At 29.5% G+C, this 23,970-nt stretch overlaps 2 protein-coding genes across 2 annotated transcripts; one reads left to right on the top strand and one right to left on the bottom strand.

Annotated features, from left to right (window-relative positions):
* The first annotated feature begins 6,403 nt into the window (after positions 1–6,403).
* LOC123192500 (uricase-2-like) lies at positions 6,404–9,508 on the top strand. The gene is made up of 8 exons (XM_044605082.1): positions 6,404–6,739; positions 7,066–7,158; positions 7,687–7,762; positions 7,906–8,015; positions 8,201–8,292; positions 8,426–8,599; positions 8,749–8,842; positions 9,224–9,508. Exons 1-8 carry the CDS (start codon positions 6,530–6,532, stop codon positions 9,305–9,307), a joined length of 933 nt encoding a protein of 310 aa, XP_044461017.1. The 5' UTR covers positions 6,404–6,529; the 3' UTR covers positions 9,308–9,508.
* Positions 9,509–9,945: 437 nt separating this feature from the next.
* LOC123192501 (nudix hydrolase 26, chloroplastic-like) lies at positions 9,946–17,941 on the bottom strand. Its single transcript, XM_044605083.1, has 5 exons — positions 17,672–17,941; positions 17,536–17,586; positions 16,256–16,348; positions 14,855–14,949; positions 9,946–10,182 (listed from the first exon to the last, which is right to left on the bottom strand). The coding sequence occupies exons 1-5, from the start codon at positions 17,924–17,926 to the stop codon at positions 10,044–10,046; spliced, it is 633 nt and encodes a 210-aa protein (XP_044461018.1). The 5' UTR covers positions 17,927–17,941; the 3' UTR covers positions 9,946–10,043.
* Between the last annotated feature and the right edge of the window lie 6,029 nt (positions 17,942–23,970).

The raw sequence follows: 23,970 nt of genomic DNA, 5'->3' as shown, positions 1-23,970 counted from the left end.
CACGGATTACAAGATTTAGAACAACAAGGTAAAAAGACAAATTACGGCTTAACTTTATCACCTAAATATTTTGATTGGTTAAAATATAATCATTTATTGAAAAAATAAAAATTATTATAAAAATATATTAATTAAAACATTATTAATTATAAATTATTCTCATATCTAATAAAATTAACTATTTATAAATAATTATTATATTAAATTGATAATAAAATATTATTTTATTTTAATATTTTAAATTTTTTTTATAAATTAATATTATATTTAATTAAATTAACAAAATTTATATTAAAATATTTATCCAGATTTTTTTAAAATAATATATTAAGATTTTTTTATGTTATCGAATTATAAAATTAATTAATTAAATTATTTTTTAATTTATCATGTTATTCTTAATTTATATTTTTTAAATATTTTTTATATTATTTAATATTTTAAATAAAAAATAAAAATATTTAATAAATAAAATAAAATTATAATAAAATTAAAATTAATTTAATAATTTTTTAATATTTTAGACATAAAAGATAATCAGATTATCATTTATGTTAGTTATTACATCACTTTAATAATCAAATATTACTCGAATATTTTATGAGTAGTGTTATATGAATAAATAATGTGTACAATTTTATATACAAATAATAATATGTTATCATATGACTGAATATTATTTTATCTATAATTTAAAACTATTTAATCACATAATAATATGTCATAATTCATATATAATTGTATATATAATTTTGTTAATATTTTATTAATTGATAAATTAAATAAGATAATATCAAAAATATAAAATATCAAGTAACATTTAATTACTCTGGACTAGACACCCCCAAAAAGTATAAAGAAAAATGATTCAACAATTTATTGATATTTCATAATTATTTATAAATTTAATAGGAATAATGAGTGTGGATGAGATTTCTGGCCTTACATATATAATTTCGAGTCTTTTGGGCATGTTAAATAATGTATGTCCCACAAGTAGGTCATAAAGGTCAATTTAATCATTTTAATTTGGTTTAAGAATTTGAATAGAGAAAATTGGACTAATGTTAAGAGAAAATGTGATTTTTGGTCTAATAAACGGTTGTGCATAAAGATGTATATCCATTCGTAAATGTGCCACATAGATAATATGAATATTGTGTCATGTAAGAAATTGTAACGAGATGAATGCTCTTACATCAATGATGTATAAATGATCCTACAGTCACGATATGATTCTATTTAAGGATCACGTGTCATATTTTGAAGTCTTATCCCATATTTGCTTTGATCATGTAATAACAATTAGAGTAATATTATGTATACCCATTTTGGATATATAATTATGTACACACTTATATGTGTCATTATATGATTTTATATTATATTATTTTTAGTTTAAAATCACTCAATCATATGATGATATATATAAGTATGAACATATTTATATGCTCAAAATAGGTACATATAATTTTATTGTGACAATTATATACATCCTTATCTTTTCAATGGTGAACCATTGACATTGATTCATTTATCATTCTCATTGAGAATTTTTATTATTTAAATTCAAAACATACAAACCATAATTTAAAATTGTAGTTCCACAAATAATATCATTTAAACTAATAGTAATAATATAATTAACAATATTAAAACGATATCTTTTATTGTTTATCGGGGATATAAAAATTAAATTTCTAGAAACTGTACTAACAAAATAACAGTCATTAAGTTTTATAACAAGTCTTATGGGCAAACTTAAATAATAAATTGCTATAACTAAAATAATAATACATTTTCTATTTTTAACTCACAAGTAGACCTGGCCACGGGCCGGTTTGGCCCGTGAATCGGACAGAAACCGGCCCGGATAAACCTGGAACCAGATCCTATAGACTCGGAACCAGAATGAATCGGAACTGAAACCGTGGCTCTGCGGTTCTGTTCCGGTTCACATAAATTGGAACCGTGGAACCTCCGGTTCACACCGGTTTATGAAACGACAGTTTACTGTACTGAACCAAAAAAAATTTGAAATTTTTTTGATTTTTTTTTAATTTTATTTAAAAAGGCAACGGTTCCCTGCGCAGGAACCGTTGCCTTTTGAAGAAAAATTGCAGGGGACCAATCCCCTGCTATTTTCAGAGAAAATGCAGGGGACTTGGTCCCTTGCAATTTCTCTGAATCTCAATTCATCCCCCTTATTTTTAATTTTTTTTTTAAAAGTTTTTTCCTATATATACTCCACCAAATTCCATTCTCTCAAATTTCAATCTTTCTACTCTCTCACTCAATCCTTCAAACTCTCATTCTCACTCTTTAAACTCTTAATACTCTCTCAATCTTTCAATTCAATCAATTTCTTAATTTTTTATTAATTTCAATTTCAATTTTAATTTTTGTTATACAATTCATAATTAATTATAGAATTTATTTCTATAATTAATTTTATTTATTATTTTTTATTATCTTTTATAATTAATCATATAATTTATTTATATAATTAATTTTATTTATTGTAATTAAGTCCAAGCCTTTATTTTAATTTTCAATTATTGTAATTAATAATTTAAAAATTAAATCAAGATCATATATGAGAATTGACTGTTTAATATCGGTTTTGAATCGAAACCGTCGGTTCCGAACCTGGGCCATAAACCGGAACCGGTGGTTTCAAACCGTGGACAAACCGTCCTGTTACGGTTTCGGTTCAGGGTCCTTATATTTTCAAACCGTGAACCGACGGTTCCGAACCAAAACCAACGGTTCATGAACCGTGGCCAGGTCTACTCGCAAGTTTACTTCTCTTCTGACAAGGATTTACTTTGTCTTAGTTTTAACAAATTAAAACAAATGTGATAGCCACGTCATTTGTCTACAACACAAGATGAAGGAGAGAAATTAATCTCAATAATGTTAATACCTAAAGTTGAAACAGTCAACTTATTTTTCTTGCTCTTTAGGAAGCCCTTGCAATGTCTCTTCTAATAATCAAACTTGCCACAAAAGAAACAAAACCATAAGTTAAGATATGACCTTTTAATAATGTTGATTTCTCTTTTGTCATTGTCAATGACTGTGCTTCGTCTCCTTTTTCTTGTCATGCCTTTATTACTTGAGTTTAATGTCACCAATGATTGTGTCTCGTCTTCATTTTTTTATCATGACAATATCTTCTTCTTATTTATGATAATAAATTTTTAAATTGATTAGGGTTTTGAATTAATTAGTTTTTTAATTGGTAAATATATATAGATATTAATATTTATATAAAATATTAATGATAATTTCAATAAAATGTAAAATAATTATTTTTATGAAAATCGAACGGAATTCCCTAATAAAGTGAATAATGAATGGAAAAAATTAAAAAAATATTTTCATCAAAGTTTGGGTGTAAGGTAGTATATTGGCCTTATAAATTTGGGTTAATTTTATTTGATTGTTAATTATCAAACATCTTACGATTTTCAGATAATTATCGAATAATATTTAGAACCTTAAGGAAAATCATAAAAAATATCAATAATCTTAATAAAAAATAAAAAACCATCAAATAAAAACCAAACCGCTGCTTGAGTATATTTAACAACTTATTAAAATTTTAAAAAATTTAAGGGTAAAATTTTTAAAAATTTAAGGAACCATTATTGTAAAAAAAAAAAAAAGGGGGGTTATTATCCCCTACATCCCTCAAGGTTTGCATTTATTTGACGCCTGCACAAGTTTGAAATTGCGGGGGATTTAAGGAATGCTAACTTCTGGGGAGATGAAAAAATAATATAAAATATTGATGGGGTTCGGGATCATTACTGAAACAATAGGGGTACTTTACACCGTCAGGATATGGTACAGTACACCTGTCTACATAGAAAAGTATCTCAGGAGCACACAGAAATTTGTCAGTTGTCTATGGGCTGTTTGCGTGGAAGAAATTTCATTTGTCTTAAGCCATTATCCTTAATGATTCATGTTACGGAGTATAATATTCCACGCTCAATAATAAGCGAGTGGATGTCACAGCAAAGATACGAGAACCATAAGCAATCGTCTGGGAAAATCTCAACATTTTAAAAAAGTCAAATGACTTCTTCTTCCTCGATTTTTTATTCTTTAATTTTTTAAAAATCCTTCAAAATACTTATAAATGGTTAAATTTATTAATTTTAAAGATAAAAATATTATTTTATTTATAATATTAAAAATAAACTAAAATTTTATCTTTTTCTTTATAAAAACTAAGAAGTAACAATTTTTTTCTAAACTAAATTTTAAAAAATAATATTTTTGTTTTAGGGTTTACTTTTCAATCTTTGATAACTCCTCTGATAGTCTCTTCTCCTAACACGTTCTCTCGTTTTGACGGTCTTTCTCTCCCTCTAGTCGATCGTGTGGTGTTTCCATCTACTTTGTTTGGGACGACAACGAAGACGAGATCCTAAAGAGAAAAAATGTTGTTTTTTAAAATTTAGTTTAAGAAAAAATTATTACTTTTTGGGGTTTAAAGAGAAAATAATATAAAAATTTTAAAACTAATAGATTCAATTAATTTTAACAGTCCATAAATGAATAAAAAAGTTTTTAAAAATTAAAAGATGAGAATTTAAGAAAAGAGTAATCTTTAAACGGGAATAAGTTCTTCAACCTTAAAAAAGTATTTTACAAATACACATTAGTATGTAATTTAAGTATATAAATAATATGTCATTATGTGATTAAATATTATTTTATTTTAAATTCAAAATCATATAATCATATAGTAATGCATACAAAAAAATTTGTGCATATAATTTTATTGTATTTAAAAGTATAAAATATTTAATTTTTTTAATTTTAAAATAAAATAATTATAAAAATTGTGTGATTTAATTTCATTACCTTTAATGGAACACATATACAAGTGAATATTCTCTTTAATTTTGCCTTAATATTTAATAAGTTGATGAGACATGGCAAGATTATATGTGGGAGATCAAGTTCCCTTTTTTTAAAATTTTTTATTATGTTTCAATTTTCTCTTCTTTACCAAATTAAATTCAATTTTAACAATTTTAAAAAACCTTCCATTTTTATATTTTCTTACTAAGTGTGGATCAATGAAGGTAATTTTTAATATATGTAATTTGAGTAATTAAAATGAATTTAAAAGATTTTTAAAATGGTAAGATTAATTAACTAAAATGTAATTAACCAAAGTCATAAAAGAAAATGTGTGTGGAAAATGACAAGTTTCTTTTATCATTAACATAAGTATGCTTTTTGGGAATTAGGATCTTATCAAAAAAGAAAGATCTTGGCCATTGTATTTCAATTTTTTTTTAAAATTATTAATGATTTTTTTTGTGAAATTAAAGATTTTTTTTTCTTATAATAATTTTTATGGAATAGGATAGAATATCACATTTATTAAGAGAGATTTTCTCAACCCTTTAAATTTAATCAAACAACAAACTTCCTCTTAAAATTATAAATAGCACAAAACCCTTGTCACTAATAAATTATTAATGTAATAATTAAAATTTATAATATGATGTCTTAACAAATGGCCAAAGGACTTATTTCCCCCAAAGTTTTGATGTGTTTTTAAAGTTATATTAATAGAGTTTGAAAAATTTAAAGTCTTACTCATAGGTTAATTGTCGTTATAATTTTTTGTTAGAAATAGGGGTAAAATTATTATTTTACTATTTTTTATAGCAAGTTTTTAAAAATTAACAACTTCGTCATTGTCTAAAGTTTTTAAACTTTAAAAAGTCACATTTTTTTCCTTTCAAATCTAGGATTTTTTCTTCATCCCTCCAGCAACCGTCTTTATCTCCAATACGAACGACCTCCCATTCTCACCCTAAACAATTGGTCGACACATCCTAAACCATCTTTAATGAAGATATCTAGAGTAGATCTCATTGTCTCTTTGTCAAAGATAATTTAGGGTGTAACGACCAATGATTTTTGAGGAAAAGAGAGGTCATTCATGTTGGAAATGATGATCAGATGGGTGAAGAAAAAAATCTTAAATTTGGGGGGAGAGAGAGAGAAAAGAATGTGATTTTTTAAAGTTAGATAAGGGAAGAGTGTGACATTATAAAGTTATTAGTTTTTAAAATTTATGGAGAAAAAATAATGAATTTTATAATTTTATAATATTATTAATAAGATGATGATTTTACTCTTACCTTTAACAAAAAAATTCTAACGATAATTAATTTATAGATAAAATTTTGTTATAACTACGTTCAGGATTTTTGTTGTTTAATTAAACCCTAAATAATTACCTTAATTAATTTTAAGTCAATTCATTTTGTGAACCACGCGCCGTGTTAGAGAGTGAAATCAAAAATAAAAATCAAGTGCGGCATTACAAACTTTCTTCTATTTTTTTTTTGAAAAACAGGCTTATCTTTACACTCTTTTGTAATAAAAAATCCAATCCTTCAATAGATCTCATCACGGTAAGCTTGGCTACTTCTTTTCTCGTTTCTTCTCCTCTGCATCTTCGACCGAACCGATCAGATTCACGGCGGCGATGGCGAAAGGTTTGGCTGTGGAAGGCTTCAATTTTAATCAGCAACATGGCAAATCTCGAGTGAGAGTTGCGAGGGTTTGGAAAGGTAAAGACGGCCGCGACTCCATTGTGGAATGGAACGTCAGCATCAGCTTGCTGTCCAAATGCATCAACGCTTATCTCCACGGCGACAACTCCAATATCGTCGCCACTGACACCATAAAAAACACGGTACGGCTTTTTTTTTTCCTGATATTGTCGTTCGTATATTTTTTACGTTTTAACGGCGCCGTTCCTAAGCGTACGATTAAAGTACTAATAATTTAGATTGGATTTAAGGCGAGCTGGCTCAGAAGAGTGGGGCCTAGGCTTGAACTCGACAACTTTGGAAAGAGCCGATCTTGAGCACGATATGATGACCCCCTTCCTTGGCCTAGTCTAGCCTAGGCTTGCCCCTCCCTGGGCCCGGATTGGGTTTAGCCCGGGCCTTTTTGCTGAGCTCTAGAAAATATCTAATTACAAATTAAATTTATTTATTGAAAATTTTGATTATGTAGGTATATGCTAAAGCCAAGGAATGCTCAGAGCAGCTTTCAGTGGAGGATTTTGCTGTGCTACTTGCCAAGCACTTCATATCTTTTTATGAGAAGGTAAACGTTATTTTTTTGCAAAAACACTTTTTGCATTGAAAATTGAAGGATTTCTGATTGGAGGAACTTCACTTCATAAGTGTATTTGAAAATAATTGACAAATATATTATTGCTAAAGATTGTGGAGTGAATACATTATTTCTTTTATTATTTAAGCTAGAATTGTTGAGTATACATTATTGCTTTTGGCGGTGTCAAAAGGGCTTACTGCAAAAGTGTGTACCTTAAAGGGTTGTTTGGTGTTAGGCATTGGATTGGATTAATTTTTTAGTATAGGATTAGACTGGATCGAATAAAATTGGATTGATTAGATTTAATATTGTTGATGCTTCACTTGATTATATATCTGATTATTTAAAGACATTTGAATTTGATTAGTGTTTGATGATGACTCCAATAGCACTGTTGGGTAGATCTTCTGGGAATCTAATTAGTAAAATGACTTATTTAAAGACTTAACGGGCTTTCTTGGCACTTTTAATTTGAATTATTTGGATGATTGAACATTGCTATTTTCTTTTCTTCAGGTTACTGGTGCCATAATAAAAATAGTGGAAAAGCCATGGGAACGTATACATGTAGCTGGGCAACCACATGATCATGGTTTGTCCTTTTGATCTTAAGTTTAGAATATAAGATTATTATAATACTTTTTAGTGATATTTAGAGTGTTGTATGGATTGGAAACTCCGTGGGTTGTCATTTTCAATCTTCTTCTAAGTTGCTTTTGATGCTTTTTTTTGAAGGTTTCAGACTTGGATCTGAGAAGCATACCACAGAGGTTATAGTACATGAGAATGGTGCTTTGAAGATTACTTCTGGTGTTCAAGGACTAGCTTTGCTGAAGACCACCAAGGTAAACTCATTTCTCTTCAGCTTTTCATATAGCGTGAATCAGCTCTGAGGTTGATGTTGAACATAAGAGTATATCAACTTACTGTGTAATGTTGATTTGAGACTGTAATATGACATTTCTGATCTAGCATGCCTTTATTTATTTATTTTGCTGATTGCTGACTTTGGAGTCTATGTTATGAACAGTCTGGCTTTGAAGGGTTTATTAATGACAAATACACAGCTCTTCCTGATACTCGAGAGAGGATCCTGGCAACAGAGGTCACTGGTACATGGAGGTACAGAATTTACACAGCATCTAGGTTCTTTTGTACTAAAATTTGATACCAGCAGTATTATTTTCTTAGCATAATTTTCCCTAGTTCAAAGGATGCAGAGGCATATTTCTTATTTAAATGTGGATTGATGCAGGTATTGGTATCCGTCTGTGTTCAAACTCCCTGAGAATCCACTTTATTTCACGGAGAGATATCTGGATGTGAAAAAAGTTTTGATGGATACATTCTTTGGTCATCCAAAGGTGGGAGTATACAGCCCATCTGTGCAAAGCACTCTTTATGAGATGGCTAAGGCTGTCCTCAGCAGGTGACCCTTAATGATTTCTCTCTTTATATCCAACTTGCTTGAATGTGCACTCATACATGCATACACTCGTAAACTATTTCAACACTTAACCTCTTGCTTTAGTTTTTTAAGTAGCATTATTTTGACTGTCTCGATTTTCATGGTTTTAGGTTTTCTGACGTATCTTCAGTTGAACTGAAAATGCCAAATCTCCATTTCTTGCCAGTTAATTTATCAAGCAGAGATAAGAACACTATTGTGAAGGTAATTTTCTGTTTTAGGTGATTTGATACTCCTATAGTACATTAGAAATCATACTCTTATTACAAATGTTTGCAGTAAGTTTCATTGCTGCATTGATGGATAACTCTTACTGAAAAAATTGGAAAATTTACTGACAGAAAAATGATAAATTGGACCCTCGGGGTTAACAAAACTGGTGGAGCATTAGAATTTCTAGGGATAAGGCCTAGGTTCGAGTCTTTGTCAAATTTATGAAATTTTGATTTACTTGTTGCAGTGATTGTGAGTTTGATCATTGTGCCTTAGGTTTATCTGTTCAACCAATATGGGTGGGGTCTTCAGTTACCTAAAAAAAAAAAAACCGCCTCATGATAACAATAATGATTTTGTTGAATTCTGCAGTTCAACAATGATGTATATTTACCGACAGACGAACCACATGGATCGATTGAAGCAAGCTTGAGCCGCATCCCGGCAAGTATGTAGAAGATGTTGCAGGCATGTTTGCACTGTAAGGCTTTCTTCTAGCTTGTAACTCAGCTTAAAAAAACAAAAACAAGTATCATAAGAACTTGCTTGTGAAGTGTTATCCTATGTTATGTATATAAAACAAAGATGTTGCTCTGTAACAGCTTATGGAGATTGAATTAATGGCCTTCATTTTGAATGGGGCTTATGATGTCATAATTCTTCTGCCTTTTTTTTTTTTAAATTATTGCTAGATTAAATGATAAATCTCAATATGGTTTTTTAAAATATAGAAATAAAGGAATTTTATGCCATCAAATTATTATTTTACTTTGAATTATATAAGGGGTGTTGTAACTTAAAGTTTTGACACTCCGTGAATCTTTAATCTGTATGCATAAGTTACATTTAATGCTAATTCAATATATTTTATGGCAGTTGGATCTATACAGATAAATAAAACACACACGAAAGAAATGAAATTAGAAAATCCTAACCCTTAAATAAATTAGGCCAAAAGACTTGTTCCCACCCAAGGTTTGATGTAATTCCAAATATTACTTGTCAATTTTTAAAAACTCAAAGTCTTAAAGTAATTTTTGTTAAAATTTTCAGTTAGAGTTAATGGTAAAAATGTTATTTAATTAAAAAAATTAAAAAAAAAACTAAAATATTATCACTTTGTCTTTCTTCATATTTTGACAAAAATTTAAGATCAATCCAAGGAAAATATACAAACTTGTTCTTGTATGAACTAATGTAGGGAAGGTCTACTGACATGCTCAATTACTTGTTCCGGTGACATCCATGACCACTGGCCAAACTCAGGTTTCTCAGTCCCATCACCCAGAAGATTGATCTCCTCCTCCTTCCCAGTGAACTTAAGGAGAAACCTTTAATTTTACACTTTGTAGATCAGATGACACATTAAATTATAAAAATATCAATCAAAGAAGCCAATGCAGAAATAGGTAAGCATGAATATGAACCTCAGCAGAGTATAATCATGAAGTGAAAAATGATTACAATATATATAGAAATGAATTAGCATTACTCTCTGCCAATTAAAATCCCAAAAAATGAGGGAAGAATAAATAAACTATTGCTAGAATCAGGAAAGATAAGGAATGAAACTGCCAAATCTGGTCCAACCCAAGTGAAGTAATAAATTCTGTAATAACTTCTTTAAGAAAATCAAGCTGGCTAGTAAGTGAGAGTTTGGTTTGAGTGAACTTTTATTATCAATAATGAAAATTACAATGAAAATTAATTATATGAGAGATAACTAAATATAAATTATTATTATATTTGATAAATTTTAATATATATAAATAATTATTACGTTTGTTTGATAAAAATAAAAGAATAATATAATATTATTTTACATAAATGTTGTTTGGATACAAATTAATATTATGTTTGATTAAACTAATATGTCTTATATTAAATATTTGATTAGCGTAATTTCTTAAATATTTTCCATTGCAATAATATAATAGGATTTTTTTTCATGTTGTCAAATTATAAAATTACTTAATTAAATTATTTTTTTACAAGTTATCATCTTATTGCTAGTATATTTTTCAAATACATTCTTCATATTATTAGTTATTTTAATTGAAAATATTGTTATTTTTGTCCTAAAAATTAATATTTAATGATAAAATTGTAACACAATTTAAACTATCTTGGTAACCTCTTAATATCTAAAATGAAGGTGGTATTCAAATTACTTCTATATCATCTACCATATCAACCCTAGTTGTATAAAATTATCTAAACTTTGCATTATTTGACAAAATAAATAGATAATATCAATAATAAAAGATAAATTATAAAATAATTAAATTTTTTTCCTGAACCAAATATCCCTAAATCTTGCTCTTATCAACTTGGAAATCAATCCTTCAAAGTCAACTCATGATAAGCTTTTTTGAGGTTATCAACAATTTGACAAGTAGTAGGAGGATAAAATAGGTGACATGACATCATATTCAATCTTTTCTTTAATAAAATAGAGATCTATCTCAATATGTTTGGTGCTATCATCATAGATTGGATTCTTGGCTATGTTAATAGCTACTTGATTGTCATAAAACACGCTCACAGACTTCTCACTAGATAGTCTCATTTTAGAAAAAAATCTTTTTAACCACATAATTTTGCAAATTCTAAGGGCTATTGATCTGAATTCAGCCTCAACACTGTTTTTTTTTTTTTCCCAGTAAATTCCTCAACACTGTTCCTAGAAACACCTGATTGTTTTTTGCTCCTCTAACTACTAGTTTCCCCAAACATGTGTAGTAGCCAATTGTTGATTTACCATCAGTGGTTGATCTGGCCTAGTCAACATCAACAAAAACAATGGTCTTTTCGAAAAAAGGACATTTCCCTGGTGTCATTTTGAGATATCTTTGAATTCAATACATTGCTTCAAGATGATATTCTTTTGGAATATTCATAAATTAGCTTACAACACTAACAAAAAACCAATATCTGGTCATGTGAGAGATAAATAATTTTTTTCTACAAGATGTTGATATCTTCCTTTGTCAACTAACAAGCTTTCTTGTCCGATTCCCAAATTTCTCATTGAGTTCATGAGTGTGTCAGCAGAGGCTTGCCTCCAAACCACCTATTTCTTTCAGGTCCAATAAACATTTATGTTGTGAGACACAAACACCCTTCTTTGAACGAGCTACATCCATTCCTAGGAAGTGTTTGAGATATCCTAAGTCTTTTATCTCAAATTCCCTAGCTAGAAATACTTTTGGGCCAAAATTTTCTTCTTTATAATCTCCTGTTAGAAAAATGTTATCAACATAAACAATGAGAACGAAGTTTTTTCCTCAAGGAGAACATTTATGATCTGCCTGACACTATGAAAGCCGAACTTCATTGCTCTCGCAAATTTATCAAACTGAGCTCTTGAGGATTATTTAAGTTCATAAAGTGACTTCTTCAGCTTACATACACTTGCTGGGTCAGTTTTAGTGTCAAGACAAGGTGGAACCTCTATATAAACTTATTCCTCAAAATCACCATTAAGGAAGACATTTTTAACATCACATTGATGAAAACACCAATCACGATTGGTTGCAACCATCAAGAGAACTCTTAGGGGGCGTTTGGTTTGAGTAATGTTTTATTATCAAAATAGAAAGATTACCTTGAAGATAAATTACTTAAAAAATTACTGGGTATAAATGATTACTATGTTTAATAAAATTTGATAGGTATAAATAATTATTGTGTTTGGTTAAAGGGAATAAAAGATTACTAGTAAATTATTTTATTTAAATGCCCTTGAATATAATTATTTTTAAATATTTTTCATATTATTTGTCATATTAATTAAATATAAATTTATTTTTGTTTCAAAAAATTAATAAATACTAATATAATTATAATAAAATCAAGATCACCTTGGTAATCTTTAAATACCTAAGGTGAATGTGATAATCAGATTACCACCTATATTACCTGTCACGTCAGTATAGGTAATAGAAGATTACTGTAATATTTTATTACTGATAAACCAAACAAGGGAATAAAAGATAGATTACCAAGGTAATTTTTAAAACCCATAACCAAACGACCCCTTATAGTATTGAGTTTTGCCACATAAGCAAATGTTTCTAGATAATTAACTTTATAAGTCTATACACCTGGATTTAGACCTGGTCACGGTTAATGAATTGGCGGTTTCAGTTTGGAACCACAAGTTCATGGTTAAAAAAAAATAGGAACTCTAAACTGAAACCGTTACAGGACAATTTATAACCGGTTCAAAACCAATGGTTCCGATTCATGGCCTTGGTTTAAAACCGACATTGAACCATCGGTTTTAATTTATAGTCTCGATTTATTTTTTCAATTAATAATTATAATAATTAAAAATAAAAAAAAAGTTTGAACATAATTTTTCAATTATACATATCCTCTTGGGGTTTAGAATAATTAAAGTCCACGTAGTTCTATTTGTTATTTTTGATAATAAAAAAAATAAATTATATAATTAAGTATGAAAGATAATGAGAAAAATAAAAGTAATAGTTAATAAATAAAATTAATTATAGAGATAAATTCTATAATTAATTATGAAATTGTATAATAAAAAGATAATAATAATTAAATTATAGAAATTAAAATTAGAATTGATAAAAATAAAGAGAAAATTTAATTAAATTTGAGATAATTTGACTGAAAGATTGAGAGAGTATTAAGAATTGAGAGAATGAGAAATGAGAAATGAGAGAGTTGAAATATTGAGTAGTATTTATAAGTAAAATTTTATATAAAAAATTAAAAAAAATAGGCCTAAGCCTCCTAACAGCCATATTTTAAACATTTGTAGGGGACCAAATGGTTTTAAAGCTAATGTTTTAGAACATTTGCATTTGCCCATTCATGCAAATTTTTTTTAATTTAAAAAATAAAAAAACAGGTTCATGAATCTTTGAACCGTCAGTAACGGTTCAAAAAAATAAAAATCCCAAACCATCAGAATCCGATTTTGGTTTCAGTTCTAGTTCAAATCGGTTCCAATTTTGACGGTTCTGATTCCAATTTTGCATTGGCTGATTCCAATCCGGTTCACAGGCCAAACCGGCCTGTGGCTAAGACTACCTAGATTTGAAAGCCCCAACTAAGATCTTATTCATCAAAATTTCATTGTCGTGAGCATCAAGCTTCTCCTTTTTACTTTGAAAATTTGCCTTAATTTCCTTGAGTTTACTCTCAAATTTCATATGAATTTGAGTTACAACCTCCTTTATCTCTCACTCATAATCAAGTTTTAGTTGGAGCTCAGTTTCATCTTGGCTCTTCATGATCTTGTCTATATCTTCACAAATTCTTTCCAACTCCTTTTGGATAGGATAGTTTTGTGCCTTTGATTGGCACAATACTCACAACTGGCGAGTTGGAGGTGCCAAAGGAATTTGCCATAGTTTGGGCTTTTGGTTATGCCGACTAGGTTGTCTTAAGCTCTAATACCATGTAGATGTGGTATTTTTCTCTTATTCATATTAAAAAATGATTACAATACAGGTAGGGATGAATTGACATTAACATTTGCCAATTAAAATCCCAAAAAAAGAGGGGAAAATAGATAAATGATTGCTAGAATCAGGAAAGATAAGGAAAGGAATCACTGGAATATAGAATCTGCCAATCTGGTACAAACCAATCCAAGTAAACTTCTTGAATAACTCCTAAGAGAAGATCAAGGAATTCCACAAAAAAGTAGAGGCACAAATCCACTTTTTTTACTTGATAATATTACCAATCCAAGCCTAATTAAACAAAGCCTAGTTTGCATATTACATATTAAAAGATTGAGCACCATGTTAAATGAGTCTACCAATTCTAAGTTGGGCTAGTTGGTGAATATTGAACCAGAGCACCAGTATATGGCCACTTCCTCAAAATTTTCTTTCTAATAAATGAAAGATGCTTAAAAAGTGGGTCGTAATTTCATATCTTTAAATCTCCTAACTTTGGTCGTGTTTCTGGTCCAAACAATATATATAATAAATCAAAGGGCTAAACCAAAACAATTACCACTTTTGTGCTTGACCTTTCCAGTCAGATCCCCATAGATGTTTAAGTTTTTCCCTGACGTCAAGGGGGAAATCATATGTCAACCAAAGAGGTGTCTGCATTCATTTAAAATATTCAAATTAGCAATTGGCAAAATTTATTAATTTCAATAGATTAAGTAAGACCACATAACAAATACGTAATTGTGTCAAAAACTCAACAAACATAGGTGCCACCAATTTTTCAGCCACACATAAAACTCAAAGGGCCATATGTGTGACTTTAGGCTAGAAGGGTTTACTATGATCTTAAAACTTGAACACATCAGACGATCACATAATTAATTTTGGCCAAAAGAAAATTCATTCCATTACTAAAAGAATTAGATAAGTCTAAGTATAAAATGAAAGACATCAGGATCTATAGGCATCAAAATCAAAGCATAAACAAATTGCCAATGATAAAGTAGAATGGTTGACTGAGTTCCAAATATGGTGTAGACCAAGATAAAACAAAGATAATTTATGTAATATGCATATAATTACAAAAATTGGCAACGCTAAAACTTGCATCAACATTCAACAGCAGAAAGCTACATTTAAGTAGCACAACAATAAACCTACATCCATGGCAATAAAGCAACAACATGATCTATCTTAAAAATAAAAAAATAATCGTCAATAAAGTGAAAACCAAAATTTGAATTAGGGACTGAATAGCAAACATCTGTCTATGAGCTAACAACCCTCTAGAAGTTAAATATGGTTCACTGCGACGTGTTTCAATATTCTGTAAGACCACCCTAAGGTTCAGAAATTCGTTAAACACTTCCCCACAAAAGAATCAAATCATTAAAATAACTATTTGACATAGCTTGACGATTGAATATCAGCTTCCATCATTTTTTTCTCAACAGACCCAAAATGAACTATTTTAGTCCTAATAATTAACTGAAGTTATGAAATAAAGCAACTAAAAACAACAGTAAGACAAACTTGACCAAACAACATTACAAGCTTGAAAAGAATAATGAGGAGTTTCTTTTTTCAAAGGGCCTAATAAGATTGGTTTGTTATTTGTTTCTTAAATCATGTTGTTATATTATCTCTCAACCCATAGAAAAATCATCTAAACTTTGTTTTTTTGACATTTTTTCAGTCTTTAGCTGCAACAAAACATGAAGACTAATTAGTCCATTTTGATCACTTCAAGTAAACAAAAACAAAACTAAAATTTCAATAGTCAATTTTAAGTCAAACAGTTATTGAAAGAGGGCGGCATTCAAGGAATATCAAATTCTAGTTAGGTGAGCTTAGTTGAGCAAATATATTTATGAAACAAAATTGAAAATCTTCACAAATGTTTAATCAAGCATTCCAGAAAGTCGTAATGCACGAGAAAGAACAATAAGTATAGCCAAACCTCAACAAGAACTTCTGCTGAGCTTATTCCAGTTTCTTCTCTTAATTCTCTAATGGCTGCGACTTTTGGATCTTCACCCTCATCAATGCCACCCTGTTCAGCAAGTTAATTTGTATTCAGTTGCCACTAAATGTCAGGTAAAAGAAGTGTTTTCCAAAAGGAAAACTAGAGGCATCGCTACCAGCTTCACTTCAACTTTAAAATACTGCAAAACATAGCTATAAATCCTACAATGAATCAGAATCTGTTTATGTGCATATGAAAATGCTCCAAAATACAGCTATAAGTAATAACCATCAGAGGTTCACTCTCCATTTTCTCAACATAAAAACATCCATGACCTTGTGAATTGTAAGAATTGAGTTATGCAAGAAATGTTGGTAATGTAACAATGAGATGATACAATTACACATCTACCGAATAATTGGGATAACATACCATGGAGTCCCAAATTTCTTACGACTTGGTGTTAAAATTGTTTTTGAATAGGTTCATACCACATCAAAACCATCACCAAATTTCAGTATTGACATTGGAAACATAGTTTTGGAAATATCAAAGATTACACTTGTAATTCATTACAATTATAACTTCCCATGTTTCTAGAAACCTAGTTCCATATCTGCTAACATATATTAATCCTAGTGCCTTTCTAGTATTGGGGGCAAACTTATAATAATTGGATTTCGAGGACCCTTTAATATTAACACTTAAAACTTATAACATAGTAGCAAGTATTAACATTCAGCGCTAATACACCACTCTGTTATCCGATCCTTGGCAGCCATTGAATTGGCACTGCACTCTTATGCCAATCCAAGGGTTGCTAAAGACACATACCCAGATATTAGCATTACACTTTCACAAAACTAACTGATGATTTGGCTTTGAACACACAACCGCATCTCTTCAAAGATAGGTAAAAATCTATATTTTTTCCAGGAAAATTCAAGCATTTGTAACTGAACCATAAACAACTATTAATAAAACAAATTCATACTAATCCAATGGTGTTAATTTTCGTATCACAAAATGACCCTCAAGTGATAACTTAACAGGGGTATAAACAACTATTACACTTTCTCAAAACTTATAACCGATGATTTGGACTTGAACCCACAACCACATTTCTTCCAAGATAACTAAATATCTAAATTTTCAAGGACAAGTCTAGTATGTGTAAACTAATAAACCATAAACAACTATTAATAGAACTACTGCACACTAATCCAATAGTATCAATTTCAGTAATATAAAAGATCCTCAAGCGATAAAGTCACCTGGGGCATTTGCCAGGAATTGGGTATATCGAGCCTTGAAGCAGCAAAAATCTGAATATTTTACATAAAATGAATTAATATGCACAAAAACACATAATTTAGAATGTCGCGCGAGAGAGAAAGGGGTTATTAAAACCTTCTTGGAAGAATTGATGAGACAGATACCGACGTTTCTTCGATAACCTTCCGGAGGGGTGTCCATTGATGAATGAACAAGCGGCAAAGCGGAAAATTTGGAGAGATTAGAAGGGTATTTTGGGAATGCAAAACTAGGGTTGGAGCAATTCAGTAGAGAAGTAGGGGAACGAATAACTGGGGAATTTAAGGAGTCCTTGCCATGTTTTTCTTTCCGGTTTGGCCACTGGACGTGTTTTCCACCCAAAGTTTCCATTCCTCGGAAGTACTCTTTTAACTATTGAGAAATACAATTAAGTTTGGGGGATAAAAATATTTCGGTTAGATTCAGAGTTGAAAATTTTTTACGGAATTTTATTTTAAGATAGATTAGAGTTTAGGATTTTTGACACAAAATTCGAATTGATATGATCTGATCTGATGATACAAACTATTAAGTCTAATGGTGGAAATAATGCTAGAGCTTATAATGGCAGTGTTGATAATTTTGATTTGATGTCCAGTGGGCAAAGGGAGAAAAACATGACGCTAGATGTATTTGATGAAAATTAGAGTAGTCTAAGTCAAGTTCACTAGACAAGCTAGAGTTAAAAGGCAAAGTATTCCCTAAGGCCAAAGTAATGTGTAAAGTTTGTGGGGAAAATGGTATTATCTAAACATTAGAATTGCCTTCACTGATCCATATGGGTTTCAAAAAAAATAGAACAAACTTGCAACCTTATTTAGATGGATTAGAGTCATAGGCTCTTGTTTAGTTTAAGTTAGAAAACTCAAGATATTACAAGCCAATAAATTCAAAAGAAAACCAAGCCTTCTCTGCTCAAACAAATTATCCCTTCTTCAAAGCTAGTTTTTAAAACATGAATTCACCCAACCCAAACACAATGAAGGCACTTATTGTCCATAATAATCAATACTCAACCAACCTAAACACAGTAGAAGATCCCAGCTGGTATTTGGACTTAGATGCCACATACCATGTAGCCTCAAACCTTTAACAACTTGTTTTTAAGTTTGAGTACAATGGAAAACAATAGCTATAGGTTCAAGGTGAAGAATGCCCAGGTATAACCCGTACAAGTTTCACATCTTGTCCTTCATTTAATTCAGCTAGATATATGCACCTTAAAAATATACTGTGTATAAAAAATAACAAAACAAATCTCCTTAGTATTTCAAATTCACTAAACACAATAATATAATTGTTGAATTCATTTATAATTTTTGTGTTGTCAAGAACAAGAGCACAAAAGGTGCCTCCTCTTGAAGGAACACTTAGAGATGAACAATATAAACTGAATTCATAACCAAGTCTTCTTGCTCATGTAGGTAAGAACACTCATCAAAGTTGTTTTACTGCTTTTAGAAAACAAAATGTTGACAATAAAGTCTTAGGATCTATTTTTAATGTAAGCAATATGGATTTAATTACTTGGCGTAAGAGATTAGGACATTTTTGTTCAAATATTATGTCAAATATATTTGAAACCATGTTGTTATAAAATTATAAGTTGAATAAAATGTCATTTTGTGTTGATTTGTGTATTAATTACTGTTATGCAGAACAAAGAAAAACTATCTTGAATCTCACACGCTAATGTATAATTTCACTCCAAAGTTTTTTTTTTTTTTAAATTTGCATTATCACTGGATTTAGTTTAAAGTTTAAGGTCGCGAACATGACTTCCGTCGCATAATTTGTAATCTTGCAATGATAAATTAAATATATCGAGCTTATTTATGAAGATACATTGAAAATACAAAAAAACCTAAGTAGACAATTTTTTTATCCTCATAATGTAAAATATCCAAAAAAGCATTTATATATAAAATATTATAACCTAGGCATAGAATATAAAAAACAACAATTTGTAAAACAAAGAAAGATTATGTTTTAGTCCTATATACGTAAATTTGCCTATTGAAGCGGATTACACCTACCAAAAGATCTAATTCGTTTTCTTGATTCTAACAACTTTTTCCATTTAAATCCTATAAATCATTAATGAAACAAATTATCAAATATACATCTTCGTATTCTTGGGGTTGGTGCCTTTAAACCAATCTCCATAATGATATAGGTTCATGAATAAATGTGCTAACTGTAATTTCCAGTGGTTTGCCCTTTTTGTAAGAGCATATATTTATGCGTAGACAAATGCCTTTAGAGTGGTTGAATCGTAATGAAGGAACTAATACATTAACAACTAACCTATATGCATATTAAGTAGTTGTTCTTAAAACATCTGTAGTTTTGATACCATGATGAATGGCTCATGTAGCAGTGATATATTTATTATAGTGTTAAATAACCTCATTGAAAGATAATGGCATATTATGTGTTAAAATTGTTTGTTGACAACTTAGTATGACATATGAGTGTAAGTTGTATACGTGTTCACCAAATGACCTATCGAAGAGGATTTTATATGGATTGATGCTCTAGTGTTTATGAAATAAATCCTTTTAGCGGAAAAAGGGAACATGTGGTCCTTAGACTTGATATACTAGATTGTTTTGTACAAGAATCAATATGCTTTGACACTAGTTGCAACACCCTTTTCTGGGCACTTATCTTTATCCAAAATATGCACTTTCAGAGATGTGACCTACCTAACTTCCATTATATGCTATAACAATTTTTAAATGCAATACATTGAAAATGGTCCCATAATCCCAAAAGTGTATTATGAATTTTAAATCGATTGGTCAAACACTAATTGAATAATATATGAAACAATCCAACCATAATGATAGATCCATACAATGTAATGTCAAACAAATATCTATCAAGTCTGAGTGTATAAATATATGTGAATGGAAATCAATAAAAATGTAAGTCAACAGTTCATGAGAAAAGATGTTCAAGCCCCTAACCTTATGCATCGCATTGAGTTCTATTGTTAGTCTCTTTTCGCCACCTAGCTACTCCAAAACTTTGCTTGCAAAACCACACAACAAATATATGAGTGAATTTACACAGTAAGTAATAATGATAATATATGAGACAATACAATTCTCCTTATATAAGAATCTATGGATGTTTCCCTAGCATCTCAAATACCTATTTATATTATTTTAGTGCCTTGCGCCCTTACTCATATAATAAGGTTTCATCCTGAATAACTATCCCATATAATATACATCGACATCTCATATGTTATGTAAAAGCTTATGACATCTTGAATGTCTTTCATATTTGCAATTTATACACATGTTGGCTAAACTTTGACTATTGATATGATATTACTCACACAATGAGACCCTGAGCCTTTCTCGTTTTTGCACATGCATCCCAAATGCTTTCTAATACTCTCTCCTCTCTTGTTTGGTTGAAAGGAATTTAGGGTAAAAGTGAGTGTTACACATTCTATGAGTGTTTTATTTTTAGGTTGATTAGACGTACATAAGCATGTATGCTGGACACACAGGTGTGTACACCAGTTATGAAGCATTAAAACTACATCGCATGATTTTTCTGGAATGTATACTGACCCTATAATTCAAAATTTTCTTACTAAACACGACTGTGTACCCTACTCACATAGATGTGTATCATGACCATTTTTGACCAAATCATGTAATACAAAAAAAAAAAAAAACCATTTTGCCTTCTTTGCCACATCATATACGGGCGTGTAACCTCTCATATACAACCGTGCATGCCACATTTCGCATAAAAAACCTCTCAAGCACAATTTCACATAGAAGAATGTTAAAAAGACCAAATTTCCCTCAAGTATATTTATGGATGTTACACTAGTTCAATGTAGTCTTTATATATGATTGCTAAAAAGGTGGTGATTGGTCGTATTGAGATATAAGTGAACGTTATAATGGATTAACAAACGATTTATCACTTCTAAATATATAAGCTAATATAGGCCAAAACTGATGAGTATTGACAATCAATTAAATATTTGATTATAGTAGAATTAAGTCTTTGTTCAATCCTATTTTGTCTAGACATTGATAAAGACATCAGTCTATGTATATTGAAGGTATCATAAGGCAAACACTAAATTTGTACCTCAACATCAAAGAGATATTATATAATGAAATGATCGAATTATATGAGTAACTGTATTACCGATAGTTTATGAGTTAATCGCTAACATTTCGTTTGTTGGGTGATTATGATGTCTTATTGAGGTCAATCTTGGTTTGTGTTTGGATGTTTGTTAGGTTGAGTGCTCGACATGAATCAATCTACTACTGACTTAACGCAAAAGCCTATAGGTCATATATAATAAGAGTTGATCGAACTATGAAGGCATAAGATAATTCAAGATGAATTTAATTCAAAATTTGGATGGATGATCTTGAGTCTCAATAGGTCATTGAGCTCGAACTGTAATTTATTACACCTATGGATCAAAGTATAATAATCTTGAGGTGCTTAGATGTGGTATGAATTATGAAGGATATGGTTTATCCGATTGGATAAGGATAAAACCCAAATGAATAATTTTGGTTTATGCATGACCGTACATGCATCACGTAGGAAATGCATGATGTTTTTAAAAGTTTCATAGTTGTCAAAATCTTCTTCTCTAGTCACTTGCCGATTCCCTATCCCTAATAAATTCTTTGAAATTTCTTTCACTCTCCATACACTTTTTGGTTTACTGTTTTTCTTTTAGTGTCACATTCGTCCATCTCCCAAAGATATGAGCCATCGTACACCCAACATTCATCTCCACCATGAAAACCAAGTTGAAATTAACTGAGAAATCTAGGCACATGACTTAAGGTTTCAGCTTGGATGATTCATCTTCAATTCAATAAATTGACACTCCCTCCTACTTCCATTCGACGAATAGGAGGAAGGATATAGTCATGTCACCATTGGCCATCGAAGGAGAGGTCGACGATGACAAGAAATTGATCGAAATAGAGTGAATCTTTTGCTTGATTTTTGTCAAAATCAATTGAATCTTTCACTCAATTTTAATCTATTATGACATGGTTTTCACATCAGAGACCACAAAAGAGGGAAAGACTAACATGGTGGCTTGGATCTTAGAGAAAGAGGCGACCAAAGATGGACGAATGTGACTTCATAAGAAAGACAATAAACTAGAAAATTTATGAGGGTGAAAGAAATTTTAGAAAATTTGAGGGTGGCTAAAAAAAGATTTTGAAAATTATGAAATCAAGAGGGGGGGGGGGGGGGAGTGTCTTTTTTCAAACATGAAAAATATGAAATTGGGGGCATCATTATTAGTTTTTATAACTAAAGTAAGAAAAGAGATAAAATTTTAAATTTTTTATAAAATGATGTTTTTATCCTTAACTATAACAGAGAATTTTAATAGAAAATAAATAATGAATAAGTATTTAAATTTTAAAAAATTAACAGATGAGAGTTTAGATATACACTAAACCCTAAGGGGGAATAAGTCTTTTGACCCTATTATAAATATGACAAATTGACGTATTTATAAACTCTAGATATGACATTAGCAATATATTTAATATGTAGTCTAAAGTCATTTTCCCGAAGGCCAAATGCCAAATACCAATTCATACCAAGAAATAATGAAATGATGATTCCTGCCTGTTAAATTTTAAAAAAGTTAAATTTTCACTTATTTATTAATATTTTAACCAATTATGTTTTTTTTTTTTATAAAATTTATTAAAAGATCGAAAAAATCTTAAACTAAATAACACTTGTTTATAAAAATTTTATTAAATAATTTTATACCCTATTTAATATAAATTTTAATTAAAAATAATGAAAAATTATTGATATAAATATAGATAATAGTGTCAATGAAGTATAATCAAATGTTTGAAGGTAAATTATAATTTTTTTAAATATTAAACATGTTAAGAAAATTTTAAAAGGATTTTTTGAATTTTGAAAAGAGTGTGAAGGTGTTTTAAAAATTTTAAAATTTCAATATGTCTTTCAATTTTTTTAAAATTGATAGTTACACCCCCAATATGCACAACAAATAAGAGATGTAAATATTATATAATAAACAATTGATACTCTATATATTTTTAAAATATATGAGATGAATGATAATTTTTTAAATAAGAAAGGAAACTTATTCACTTATAAAGTTTTTTAAAAATAGCATTGATATTCTGCAAAATATCTCTATTATAATATTTGAAAAAAATGACATAAATACTATTTGATAATTAAAATTAACAGTTGATTTTTATATAGAGTGAAAAATTGACCTTTCCAAATTTAACGGGGGGAATAGACATTACGAAGACCTTGGGTCAGAAATAGTCATTTCACCTTCCTAAACGGTAAAGTAATATAGAAAGGAAATGAAT

This window comes from Mangifera indica, chromosome 12 (assembly GCF_011075055.1).
Source record: "Mangifera indica cultivar Alphonso chromosome 12, CATAS_Mindica_2.1, whole genome shotgun sequence".
Taxonomy (NCBI): domain Eukaryota; kingdom Viridiplantae; phylum Streptophyta; class Magnoliopsida; order Sapindales; family Anacardiaceae; genus Mangifera; species Mangifera indica.
The sequence above is the reverse complement of the archived record's forward strand: the minus strand, read 5'-3'. Positions and strand labels throughout refer to the sequence as shown.